This window comes from Pan paniscus, chromosome 9 (genome assembly GCF_029289425.2).
Source record: "Pan paniscus chromosome 9, NHGRI_mPanPan1-v2.0_pri, whole genome shotgun sequence".
Taxonomy (NCBI): domain Eukaryota; kingdom Metazoa; phylum Chordata; class Mammalia; order Primates; family Hominidae; genus Pan; species Pan paniscus.
Window position 1 is genome coordinate 13,868,246 of NC_073258.2, and position 13,397 is coordinate 13,881,642.

The 13,397-nt window shown below is 48.2% G+C and overlaps 1 protein-coding gene across 2 annotated transcripts in view; it reads right to left on the reverse strand.

Moving 5' to 3' along the window:
• The window catches only part of GALNT18 (polypeptide N-acetylgalactosaminyltransferase 18), a 350,566-nt gene that overhangs the window by 149,892 nt on the left and 187,277 nt on the right, over window positions 1-13,397 (reverse strand). For both annotated transcript variants that reach the window (XM_003818167.5, XM_008971424.4), the window contains exon 3: window positions 11,107-11,273. In XM_003818167.5, the coding sequence (XP_003818215.3) occupies window positions 11,107-11,273 (167 nt within the window). The remainder of the gene's footprint in view (window positions 1-11,106; window positions 11,274-13,397) is intronic.

Below are 13,397 nucleotides of genomic sequence, written 5' to 3' on the forward strand. Positions count from 1 at the left end.
TTGACCAGGGCTAGCTGGGAAGCTGGGGCCCAGCTAAGGGGATGAGGCAGGCATCAGAGCAAGATTCCATTCCATCAGAGAACAGCAAGTTGACAGGAAACAGAGGCAGGCCAAACGCAGGACCAATGCAGAGAAGGTTGAGGAAAGCTGGGGTTGCTGGCCAGCAGGTACAGGGAAGTCATCCCAGGCTGCTGCACTGATGTTAAGTCAAGGCCACCCACTGGAAAGAAACAATACTTCTCTGCAGAGTCTCTGCAGAGGTCAGGACTGGCCGCGCTGCTAGCACACAGCATCTTGATGTACTTGGCCAAAACGTGCCTTCTCTGGACTACACAGTTAGAAAAGGCACTTTGGAGACAGACTTATACCGGGATGCATAATTTAGCAAATAGACAGCACAGACTTTATTTTAGCCCCTATGTGCCCCTGGCCTGGGTGCTCTGGCATAGAATCATGCATGGCAGCTGAGAGGTAGGTTCAGAAATGGACACAGTTGAATCAGTTGAATCTGTCAGATATCTATATCATCTATATCTATATCTATATCTATGAGAGAAATTTTACTTCCATAGAAACTGGCCAAAGCAGGGCCCAGGCCTGAGGTCAGGGCTTGAATCAACAGGGAGAGATGGGCATTCAATACTCAGAGTAGCCAGAAACTCAATAGTCATATAAGTCATTACAGTAAGAGCTTGGGAAAGTGCTGCTGGACACCACCAGAGGAGACGTAGCAGTGGCCATGCCCAAGAGGAACTCTCAGGCTTGGTATAGGATGTGGCAGGTAGAGGCAACCCCAGGCAGCAAGGAGCAACAATAGGAGAACCCAGGACTCAGGTGGTACTGGGTGGTGTGCACCCCAACATTGCCAGGTATTTGCTGCCAGTCTTGAGGGTGAGCCAGCCTAGTTGCACTGGTCAAAGCCATAGAGGCAGGCAGTGGCAAAGAGCCTTTGGCTGAACGGGCTGACAGCCCATGTGCTTGGCTGTGTAAATACCTTTAAGCTGCCTGAGTCTTGGTTGTAATTTGATTAGCTACATGGGATTCTTTAAGCTCCATAAAGCACAATACCGTTGGACCATTCTTTTCCTCTGTTCTTTTTTTTTTTTTTTTTTTTTAACTTTTGCAATTATTCCAGCTGCATGCAAAGCTGTTGGTAGTTTTACAGCCTGGAATGAGTATCTCTTGTGTAGGACAGAATCTTTGAAACATTAAACAATGATTAGGCAGACTCTGGGCCAAGGGATAATGGGGGTTCTGCAGGGGGTGGGGAAGGACCCAGCAGCTGGTGGCAAGCAATCTGGGGAGCTCTGTTTCTATTTCATCACTACATTGACTTTCTTACCAACAATTAAAAATAACAATGATTCACAGTTGTGCAATTATTTGTCATTCATCAGGATTTTGAAGGTGGCTCCAGGTAGCAGTGGGTGGTGAAAGAGGCTCAACCCATTGTTAGTGGGGACTGAAACACCACTGTTCACACAAGCACACACAAGCCCACGTGCCCATGTGCCTGTATACACTGCTTATGCATGCACACTACTGCGTAAGTGCGCACACACAGGTCCACATCCACCCACAAGCACACTCACACACAGACACACAATACACACACAAACACAGTGCTCACATGGATGCATTAACACATACATGTGTGCACACATGCACACACACTTGTATGCATGAATATGAACACATGGATATGCATGCAAGGCATGCACACAAACACATGTGTTATATATATGTAACACAATACACATGTACACAACAAACGTATGTGTACATACATGAACAGAGTACTTGCATATACATGTATAAAGATGTGCAGACATACACATGCACATACATGCACACTCACACAGGCATGCCAACTTCTCCCTATTTCAAAGAGAATAGGAAGCTGCCTCCCTCTCACAAGGTGACCTAAAGCATGGCTGCCAACTGTTCAATTACCTCTCACCCAACAGAAGCCAGGAAGCCTCTATGCAACCCATCTCTCCTTCTTACCGAAACCCCAGGCAAAGCTCCAGGCAAAGCTTGAGGCTAGGACACAGACACACCCTTCTCTGAAGTTCCCTTTTTGTCTCCTACTTCATTGGTCCTGCTGCCCAACATCTCTCTCTCTCCAGAGGGAATGGAGAAAAGGGATAAGGACAAAATTCAAATAAGTTGTTTGGAATCAGAGACCCATGGTGTACCAGAGGCAAGCAGCCTGTTTAATGGTAAAGGGTGTAGACTCTGAAACCAAACAGTCAAATCGCACCTCTGTAACTCTGGACAAATTCCTTAACTTCGCTGGGTCTGCCTCCCTGTTACATCAGGTGACATTGGTAATGGTCCATACCACCATCATATGGCACTGATTAATTTATGGTGAAGTACTTAAAATAGCTCTGGCACATACTAAGCGCTCAATGAGCTGGGGGCGCCTGGTCAGGACTCTTTCTATCTAGGGGCACTGGGGGTCACTTGAGTCTCAGGCCCAGGCCTGGAGAAGTGGGTGTCAAACTTCAGCCCTGGCCAGAGGCAGCTAGCTGAGTGGTGCCTAGCTGGAAGCCTGAACACCAGCCTGGGGAACCCTTCCTGGCCAAGCCTGCCTGCTGCCCCCAACAAAGTAGATGCAGGACCCCAGCCATCACCTGCACCCAAGAGAGGACCAGGGAGGCTCACCTACGTTGGACCTGCCATTTTAGTGCATGTGGCGGCTGTCCTGGCTCTGGTCTGCCCTCCCTAAGAAGCAATGGGGTGGGCTGGCTGTCAGGAGAGACCAGAGAGGAGGTGCCCAAGTTGATGCCTCCCAGGCTTCCAGGAGTGGGAGAGTAGAGGAGACACGAGGTCCAGGGCCAGCGGGCCTGGATTTGAATTCCTGTCCTAGCACTTCCTGGCTATGTGGCCTTGAGCCTGTCCCTGTTTTCTTTTTTAGACCCTCTGAGACTTAGCTGCCTCATCTATGAAGTGGAGATGGTGACCACATCTACTTCCCTGGGAGATCATGACTATTCTTTTGTCAACAAAATTGATAGAATGACTACGATGAGCGGCACACTGGGTTAGTTGTTGTTGGGGTCTTGAGATGACCAGGATCATGTTCCTGTCACACTGGTCACCTTGGCTAGTCTGACCTAAACTACTCACTGTAATTTAGTGAGTCAATAACCAGGTAAAATACAGCAGGATAAGGAGGAGCCAGGGTGCGTGGGAGCACTGAGGCCAACCTCCTAATTCAGCTGCGGCGGTGCTAGGGGCAGAGCCATGGAGGAGTTTCTGGAAACAGTGGTAGTAACGCTGACTTTGGAAGTCTGGAGCTAAGCAAAGTGGGTGGGGTAGCAGAGGACATTCATTCCCAGCAAAGGAACAAACCAGGATGGTCTGGCTATGGGCCACCATGCCCACAGATAGTGCAGACAAGCAGGAAGAAGTGCATGCTGGACAAAGCGATGAGACTGCCTGTGCTGGAGGATGTGGTCTTCTGTGGGAGTCAGAAGACCCAGGGCCCTAGCTCAGCTCTGCCATGCAAAGAAGTGGCACACTGGCAGGTTTCTGCCCAATGTAGGTCCGCAGTTTCCTTCCAAGAGCCAGCTAGGATTAATTGGCTGACCTTGGGTTCTGCCCATCTGACACTGTTGTTGGGAGGGACAGTTTCCTTCTGCCCATTTCTTGAGGCCCGCTGAGTTGTATGCCTTCTCCTGGCAACAGATATGGGAGGTTTCTAGCAAACATGGCCAGCATGAAGACCGGGTCCGTGAGCAAAGGAGATCCCTGGCCTGGGAGAGACAGAAGATCCCATCCAGCCTTCAAGCACATGAAGAGCCGGGAACCAGCCACTGCCTTGCTTGAAAGCGGCAGCAGGAGACAAGTGATGGGCTGGATTCAGGTTGGGCAAGGCACTGCCAACCCAGAGCAGACAGACATCTCCGGGGCATGGGATTCTTAAAAGAATATTTGATATTACCATTGCTTTGATGTGCTTTTAATCACAAATTCAAATTAACTTTGAAATTTCAAGTGGCATGAAAGAAGGGTATGTGATTTTTATGTTTATCAAAAGAGGACATGAGTTCAAAAAGGAAACAGAAACTGACTACAGCAAAGAAAACTTTTTTTTTTTCCCCCAGAAGTGGAAGTGGCTGAATTGTGGGATGGGGCGAGGGAACAGCTGTGACAGCTGGCGAGGGAACCTGAAAGAGTTCACGTTCATTGGGCACTTGCTCTGTGCCAGGTACTGGAATACCTGTGTCACATGAACAAGCCCCCAAAGTGCTTAGCCAGGCACTCAGCACAAAACACGTGGCCACCAAAAACCTGTTGAAGGACTGAAAGAACGAAGCAATGAACGCCAAGAGTCAAAGGCAGAGATGCCCCTATTGACTGAAAATCCTGTTGCTTCTCTCCCTCTGGAAGTCTGTAGAGGTTGAACCATGCAGTCCCAGCTAAAGACATTGGTCCATTGGGATTTGCTGAAAAGTCTGGTAATTGAAACCAGCAGGCTCAGAGCTGTGCTCCCACCATTTTCTTGATTTGACAAGGAAGATGAGGAGGGGAGGGGAAACATGGCCTTCGAGCTGCAGAGCAGGCAGAGCCTGGTCGCTACTGTCAGGAATGCTTGCAGAGGTTGGGTAACATGGTCGCAGGGAGGCTCAGGGTTGATCATCTGACTCTGAGGATGGGAAGTGAGTTCAGGCCAGGAAGAGAAACTTACCTTCTCCTCTGCACTCCACCCCACATTCATGCCATATCCCTGGGATGCAACAGGGAAGCCCCAAGGACCCCGGCCCAGGAAGAAACACTCCACCCAGTGGTGCCTGCAGCCAGAGGCTAGCTCTGGGGGAGCTGAGGCGGAGGCAGCTGTCCCAGGCTCCTCAGCTGCAGCACAGATGGAGGACAACAATTAGAACAGTGACTCACAAAGAATCAGAGTGCCCTGGAGCCATGCTAAAATGCAGGTTTCACGCCTTGCCCCAGATCTACAGATTCAAAGTTCTTTCATTAAATCCATATTTATTGAACAACTACAAATACCAGGCACTATTCTAGGTGCTGGAGATGCTTCACGTGGCAAAATAAAGGCCCCTGTCTTCATGGAGCTTACACACTGGGGGAGGGAAATGTGCAAATAATTAGGAGAGAGTAAATTAGTGAGCACAGTATGTCAGAAGGCAGTTGGAGATACAGAGGAAAAGAAACAAGGGATGGGGTGAGGAGTGACAGGGAGGAGTGCTGCCCTTAAACGGAGTGATTCACTGACCTCCCTAGTGGGAAGGAGGCATTTGAGTAAAGGCCTAAAGAGGAAAAGGAGCAAGTTGTGCAGATATGGAGCAGGGTAGAGGGGAGGGGGTAGAAAGAACATTCCAGGTGGAGAAAACAGCAAGGGCAAATGTCCTGAGGCAGTGGCATGCCTGGTATGAATCTCCATATTATTCAAAAAATAAAATTTTAATAATATGCAGACGGGGTCTTGCTATGTTGTACAGGCTGGCCTTGAACTCCTAGGCTCAAGTGATCCTCCTGCCTTGGCCTACCAAAGTGCTGGGATTACAGGCATGAGCCACCACACACTGCCAAATGTCCATATTTTTAACCAAACTCAAATGCTAAAGTTTGAGACTGCTGCAGCAGAGTGACAGCATGATAGATCGGAGCCAGCCCCTGAAAAAGTGGAGCTTGTTGAGAAAGTTGCTAAGGAGACAGAGAACAGGGATTCAGGCTCCTACATAATGGCCACTTACAGAGCCTTCAGTCCCTGGCTTCTGAGCGAGAGCTAAAGGTCTAGAGAGGCTTGGAAGAAGAAAGCAGTGATTGACTGCCCTGTTCCTTTGCCCTGTTCCTCAGTTCCTGTGTTTGAGGAAGCACAGGCCTGACCCAAAGCAAAGGTGTGGCCAAAGAGAGCTTGGGGAGACACGAGGCGCCAGCATGCACGGAACCAGTAATAGAAGCCTGGGAAGGAAGGCTTAGTGAGGAAGACATTCCGACGGCTCTGCTCGGCTGCGTAATTTAGAGTTTTAAACACCAACATCCCTTCCATTGTGTTATCTCATTCAAGCCTCCCAACAACCCCTGAGGTGGGAATTATACATCTCAATTTTACAGATAAGGAAAATAGGGTTCGCAGAGGTTAAGAACACACAGGTAGCGCAAAGTCAGAAAGAGCTGGAAAGGAAAAGCTGGCCGAATGCCAAATTCTGCGCTCTTCCCACCAAAACAGCTGTCTTTCAACAGTGGCTACTTGTCAGCTGTTGTCATGATTATTGTTCCTGTTGTTATTTTTATCACTGTCATTTTAAGTCACCCTTGGCACCCAGAAGCTTACAGGGAACTTTCACTCCGATTCCCTCACCTCATCCCCAGTGCCTCTGTGAGGCAGACAGGGCAAGGCAGGGCCTGATGTCCCCATCGTGGCACATAAGAAAACCTAAGCCCAGAGACCCATGGCCAGAAAGCAGCAGAACCGAGCCTGGAAACCAAGTCCTAGAACATTTCATCCCCACTTTAGACTTATCTGCTGAACTCCCCATGGCAGGGACTAGGTCTGATCCATCACCCTCTTCCTTCCGTTAGCCCAGGCTGGTACTACAGAAATCTTAGTTGAACCGAGCTGAGTTGGCCTGATTTGAAAAACATGAAAGTCTTGCGCTGAGTGAGAGGCCCAAGATAAGCAGCTCCCCGCGTGGAGTCTGCACAGGGTCTGGCCATAGCCGCTTTCCTCCAAGTCATGCTGAGGTCCGAAGGGCCTTTAGCCATGTCCTAAGGCTAGAGAGGGGCCACTTCCTCCAGGAGCTCACTCTAGTGTCTCTTCTTCCCCTTTTGAGGGTTCAGCTCAGCCTGGGGTCAAGGAACCCCATTCCTGGTTACCTCCCTGTCCCATTCCACATGGGAACTCTAGCCAGGGCCAGGCCCCTTCCCACCATGTCTGGCCTCCGCTCTGGCCCTGTTGGCCATCAGGCCACTGAGCCTGCTGCTGCGCTTGACTCTGGGTACCCGTCACCACAGCCACGTTGCTTCCTGCTGCCTCCCTGTTCCCTCACAGGGCAGAAGAAAGACAAGTCCTTTATTTTCGGAGGCAACTCTTGCTTCTGTGCCCTGGATCCCATCTTCCTCCTCAGAGGCCCTGCTCCAAACTCTGGCCTCAGGTGCCCACCTCCCCAGACCCATTAAATCACTAGCGGTAAAACCTGGGCCCTGAATGTCTTAAAAGCCCTCCAAGTGATTCTAATATGCACTCAGGGTCTCGAGAACAACCTACCTTTAAGAAAAGAGAACTAGAACACAATAAAATACAATAGAATTGAATTGAACAGAATATAATAGAAAATAGCAGAGTGCTTTGCACATTGTGAGGGTAAGTATTGTTTCTTAAAAGTCGTGTTCCCATCGTGTGTGTATGGGTGTGAGTGGGTGTGTCATCCTGGGTCATGATGTAACTTTATTTCTTGCTGTAGAGGATGGTAATTTTTAATTTTTATTTTTGGAAAACATTGCTCCAGTTCCTGCCTGAGCTTGTGATTCTCCTCTACAGTCAAGAATCCTCGAGGAAAAATCTCCCCTCACTGCCTGCTCTTTATCTTCATCTGGCTTCGACAGCCCCCATCTCCAACATTCCACTAAAGCTTCTCGCTGAGGTTTCCCAGGTCTGTCCCTTCCACACCCAGTGGCTTCTGCTCAGGTTCCTTGTCCTTCCACCTGTCTGTGGTTTCATGTGAATAGACAGTTCTCTTATTCCTGAAATTCTCTCTGCCCACGGAGACTGTGCTGTCTTCCAGATTCTCCCGAGCATTCCTCCTCTCTCACCTGCTAACACTCTTCCTCCTGACGCCTACATATCTTACCCTCAGTATTCTCTCAAGCTTCTAACTTTCTGTTCTTTCCTCTGCCCTTTTGGCCTCCTCTCCTTCCAGTCAATGGCTTTAATTACTCCACGCGTGAGACTCCAAATCCGTATTCCCACATTTCCCCTCTGGGGCTCCTGCCGTGCAGTTTGCTGGCTTATGTGCTTGCCTCCTGGAAATGGGGTAGAACTCAGGGAGGGTAACAGTGACAGGGATCAATTCACAGTCACACATGATGTGACCACTGCAGGCAGGTGAGGCAAGCAAAGGAGGATTTATCATCTCCATTTTCCAGAGAGAGAGAAACAGACTCTGAGAGGCTGAGGGACTTTTCCGTGGTCAGTTATCATCCAAGGTGGAGAGGGTTCCAGAATCTATGACTTCAGGCTTTAGTCCAGAGCTCTGGCCCTTCACACCATGCACTGGACACCAAATATGTTCAAAAGTGAAGCCACACGTTATTCCTGAAACTAAAGCTTCTCTAACAGAGCTGTGAATCATTAGGAATGCTTTTTAAGACCAGTCTCGGTGGCTCACGCCTGTAATCCCAACAATTTGGGAGGGCGAGGCAGGAGGATTGCTTGAGTCCAGGAGTTTGGGACCTGGCTGCCCAACATAGTGAGACTCCATCTCTACAAAAATTACGAAACATTAGCCCGGCATGGTGGATGCACCTGTAGTCCCAGCTACTCGGGAGGCTAAGATGGGAGGATTGCTTGAGCCTGGGAGCCTGGGAGCTGTGATCGTGCCACTGCATTCCAGCCTGGGCAACAGAGCAAGACCCTGTCTCAAAAAAAAAAACAAAATAAAAAAAAGAATGCTTTTTAAAACAGCGATGTCTAGAACCCTCTTTGAACTCACTGAATTAGAATCTCCTAGGAGAGCTTTTTGTTTGTTTTAACTTAATATTTTGAAGTAATTATAGATTCACAAAAGTGTACAAGAAGGTTTCATATGCCCGTCACCCAGTATTCCCCAATGATAACATTGTACACAACCACAGCACAATATCAAAACCAGGCCACTGACATGGCTACCATCCACAGAGCTTGTTCGGACCTCTCCTTACATAGGCAGGCACTGGTTTGGGTGTGCATATACAGCTCGATGCAGTTGTGATGACAAGTACAGCTTTGTGTAACCAACACCACAATCAAGATACTTTACTGAACCATCACCACAATGCTCTAGAGCTTTGGTTTTGAAAGCTCTAGGGTGCTGCTCGTCTGCATCCCTGATGACGGACTACTGCACCAGGGCATTGCTCCTGCTGCCTGCCTCTTCTGGGGCAATGCATTGCCATCCTCTGAATCACCCTGGCTTGAAACTCTGAGCCATCATTGACCTCCCCTCTGTTGGCCCGCCTGCCCATGGCTTCTCAGCCAAATGGTCCAACAGATTTTTCCTTCATAGTACCTCTCAGGCCTATAACTTGTCCCTGACTCCAGGCCTCTTGACTTCTCTCTCTACTGCTGCAATAGCCTTCTCATCCATTTCCCTTCTTCAAGATGCCCTTTTCCCCAGCCAATATAATAAAGCATGACCAAATTCCTCCATTGCCCAACTCTGACCCCATCATTCCTCTGACCAAAAGCTTTAGATAGTTATTGCCATTTACAAAATAGAGTTCAAACTCTTTAAGTTCAAATAGGAAATCCTCTATATCTGATTCACCTTCCTTATCTAAATTTCTCAGACTCAATATCAGCTTTGTCCATATGACTTAGAGTCCAAATGGCATCCTTAAGGACATGAAAAAGTTCTCACTACAGGGAAGAAATGAAAGGCTCCGAGATTTCTTCCTCCTAGTGCTCCATACCCTTCTCTCTTATTATGTGAGGAGTTGAGCCTCTTGCTTGGGGAATGTTTTCATCCTTGAATGCTGGTTCTTCCATCCTGTGCCTCCTTACAATGTAAGACGTGAGGAGGATCAGCAGGCCTAGGTGAAGTCCAGGGATAGAGTGTGTGGGGCAGGCTAGTCAGGCTGTCTGGCATTAGTCACTAGGGAATGGGAGTTTTCTTAGGCACCCGTTTTTTGGGTCCCAGGCTAGATGATGGTAGGCAGCCATCAGAGATGGGAGCTGAGCCCTTCCTGTCTCCCCCGTGATAGACAATTACCTTTAAGACTATGTTGCCTATTTGCATCCTCGATGCCTTTTCCTTTCTTCATGTCCACGGAACAATGAGAGTCAAATGATTCTCCAGCAAAGCCCTTCAGAAATTTCTAAAATCCCCTTACAGCACTGCTCCCACACTTCTTACCACATGATGATAAAATGAAAATGAAGATTTGCTTTCTCAGATTAAATACATTTCAATTATCCGATGTATTTCAGCTTTAATTGATAACAAATCACAAATTGCCCATCTGAACTTCTCATTACAGCAACTGATTCACTAGGAAATTTATTACCTGACAGCAGAGAAAGCTCAAAAGATAAAACAAGCTTAGTGTTTCTATGATACAGTGACCCAGCAGTCTATTTTAAGAAATCATGCATTATCAGAAATACATTCATATAAATGGTCCTATCAAGAACACTGGTTTTTCAGCTGTCTCAAAATGTGGTCTTTCAGTCTGGAATGATATATGATGGCATATGGGAGTGCAAAGAATCAGAGACCAAGAAATGTACACCAGGGAAAAGGGGTGGCTGGTAGTGCTGGAGAGAGAGAGTTAGTGATATGATGGCTTCAACAAGTTGTTTGCAGGCCACCCAGGGTCTGGCTAGGGACAGATGGAACAGGGAACAGGGGATCCAGCAAAGAGGCTAGACATTCAACAAGTCTGTTGCTGTCATTGAGTTACATGTCCACTGCCATCCCCATCATCACCACCACTACAACCTCCATCACCACCAGCACCATCATCACCACTGCCACTGCTAACATAACACCAGTGAACAATCTTCCAGGCAGAGGCTGTGGAACCCTACTAGGTGAAATGATGCATCATGGAAAAGAGTCACTGGACATGTTCACTGTGTACATGGTAGGGTAGGAGGTCAGGGCCTTCTATCTTATCATATTGCACTGGAATATGGGAGGGGAGAGTAGCCAGCCAGGAGAAAAAGCCTAAGGACCAGACCCCTCTGGGATGCAGAGGCCATGCTCAGACGGAGTGAACCTTCTGAAGCAGTGGCCACCATGAATTTCTCATCTATGCTCCAGAGAAAGAGCAGCCACAGACAGCCTTGAGCAAATGTGAACCACGATGCTGAACCATCAGCTTAGATGTCACTCAGGAAGTAGGGCCTGGGCCCTGGGAAGCTCCGACACTCACCGTTACTGCTGTTGTCATCCACCAGAATGATCTCCTTGAGCAGATGTGGGGGCGTGCGTTCCATGGCCGAGTGGATGGAGCGCAGCAGCACTGAAAGCGCTTCATTGACGAAGATGAACACGATGCTCACCTCTGGCAGGCTGTCAGGAAATGAGAGGTTACGGCACCTGCAAAGAACAGCCAAGTGCTTAGATTTGTGACTCAGCTGGAGTCACCTCAGGAGCTGACCCAGCCCATGTCCTGGCTCCAGCTTTGCTGGAGGGCTCGGGAGTCCAGATTCTTTCAAGGGCCCCTTCTTTGATGCACTTAAGATGAGCCCTAAATGTCCAGCAGAAAGGCCCACAAGCACTGAAACCAGTTCACCCCACACCTGAGTTGAAGTTGTCAGTGACTATGCCAGCTGAACAGTAATGCCATGAGCACTTAGGATAGCACATGGCAGCTGGCAGGTAGTCCCTGATTGTTTACTGGAAGAATGATTCAATGTTTCTAAATCCAGTAGAATGGGAAATGCAACCAAAGTAAATTCGTAGTATTTCCAAAATGGTAACCAACACCTAGGTGAGGCCAGACCTCAGGCATCCAGCCTCAGGAGACAAAGACGCCTCCTCCCAGAGACTTCTGCCAAAATCTACTTCCCTTTACTCCAGAAGGCATACTGCCTGCAACTTCTCCTGCTTCTCACTCATCACAGAAATCCAGTTTCCAGAACAGGGTTGGAGCTAGAAACAGTCTCAACATGAGGAAAAGGTAGAAGGACCAGGTCCAGTCTCATTTCACAGACGGGGAGCATGAGGCTCAAAGAGGTTGAGTTCCCACCTATGGCTGCACTCTGAGTCAGCTACCATGACAGAATCCCAACTCTGGTCCTCTGACACCTGCACCAGGATCTCTCCTTGAAGCAGAATGGCCATGAAAGAGAATGCCCCTAACTGGCCCATTTCCCCCTAGCTCTGCTGAAATCCTGAAGCCATTTGGTGGTCTCTTGAGAACTTGAGGTATTCCCCACATGAAGAGGAACACACAGTTCTGAAATCAGATCCCATGAGAGGCCAGACAATGAAAAGTGCCATGTCTCCTGAGAGTAGTTCCCTCCTCTGCAAGCATAGTCTTTATGGGCAGGAGACCACTGCTGGTGCCCTTCCCTGCCTGATACTAAATGCTGTTCTAGAAGGCACTAAGCTCCCATTTTCTGTGTAGATGAATGAAAGAATGGGGCAGCAATCACAGCCCTGTCCCAGGCCCTGGGTTTGGAGAGGAGGGTTCCCACTGAAGGCTCCAGGGCTTTAGGGCTGGTGACCATGTTCCACTGCTCCAGAGCGGGAGGTGCAGCCAGGTCAGAGCATGCAATAATGAGCATAACTGCACAGCGCTTCTGCTTGTTGGTAATTGCAGTTGCAGAAAAAAGTGTTGCAGAATAGGAATGGGCCTGCTCTTCCTTAATGAGGAAGGCTGCAGGATAAGCAGCAATGAGCAATTTGGAGAAATCACCATGGGGCCCCAGCCTGCTTAAGAGCATGAGATTAATAAACTAAGATCAGCATCTCCATGGTTACCAGAAATTTACAGAAACTTTTCCCATTCTATTTCCAGCTCTCCTTCTCTCTCGCCAGAGAGGAATGGGGGAAAGAAGGAGTTGAGCCTTTTCCTAAATCTACTTCGTACTTGTGATTTTAATAAAACCAAGTTAATAGATTGGTGTAGAATTCCTTTGTTCTTGCATTTAATGGAATAAATATTTATTGAGTATCTTCCACTAGGCAGGTAGTGTTACAGGCACTGAGGGTACAGCAGGAAGTGGACACAGTCCCACAGTCCCTGTCCTTATGGAGCTTATGCTTTGACAGAAAAACAGATAAATATGGAAGAAAAAATACAATTTCATACAAGTGCTAAGATGAAAAGAAACTCTAGGCAAGAGAATGAGATGATGCCCTGGAAGCTGTTGTAGAAGGGGTGGTCAGGAAGGCCTCTCTGAGGAAGACAGATTGGATCAGAAACTTAAATGGCATGCAAAAGTGAGTCGTGCAAGGGTTCTGTGGATCCAAGGGAACCAGTGCTGCGGCTGGAGAGGAGGGAACCAGCTGATTTAACCATGGTGAAAGAATGAAGGGAATAGGGAGGTGAGGGGAGGAACTTGAATGAAGGAGAAAGACTGGTATGCCTTCTGAGGCTCATCGGATCTTTTTCAATTTTTTGGAAAAGAAAAATGTGAATACAATTTTTAGAACAGCAATTAAAAGATTTATGGTTGACAGTCAAATAAGTCCTCTAGCTAATATTTCTTTATG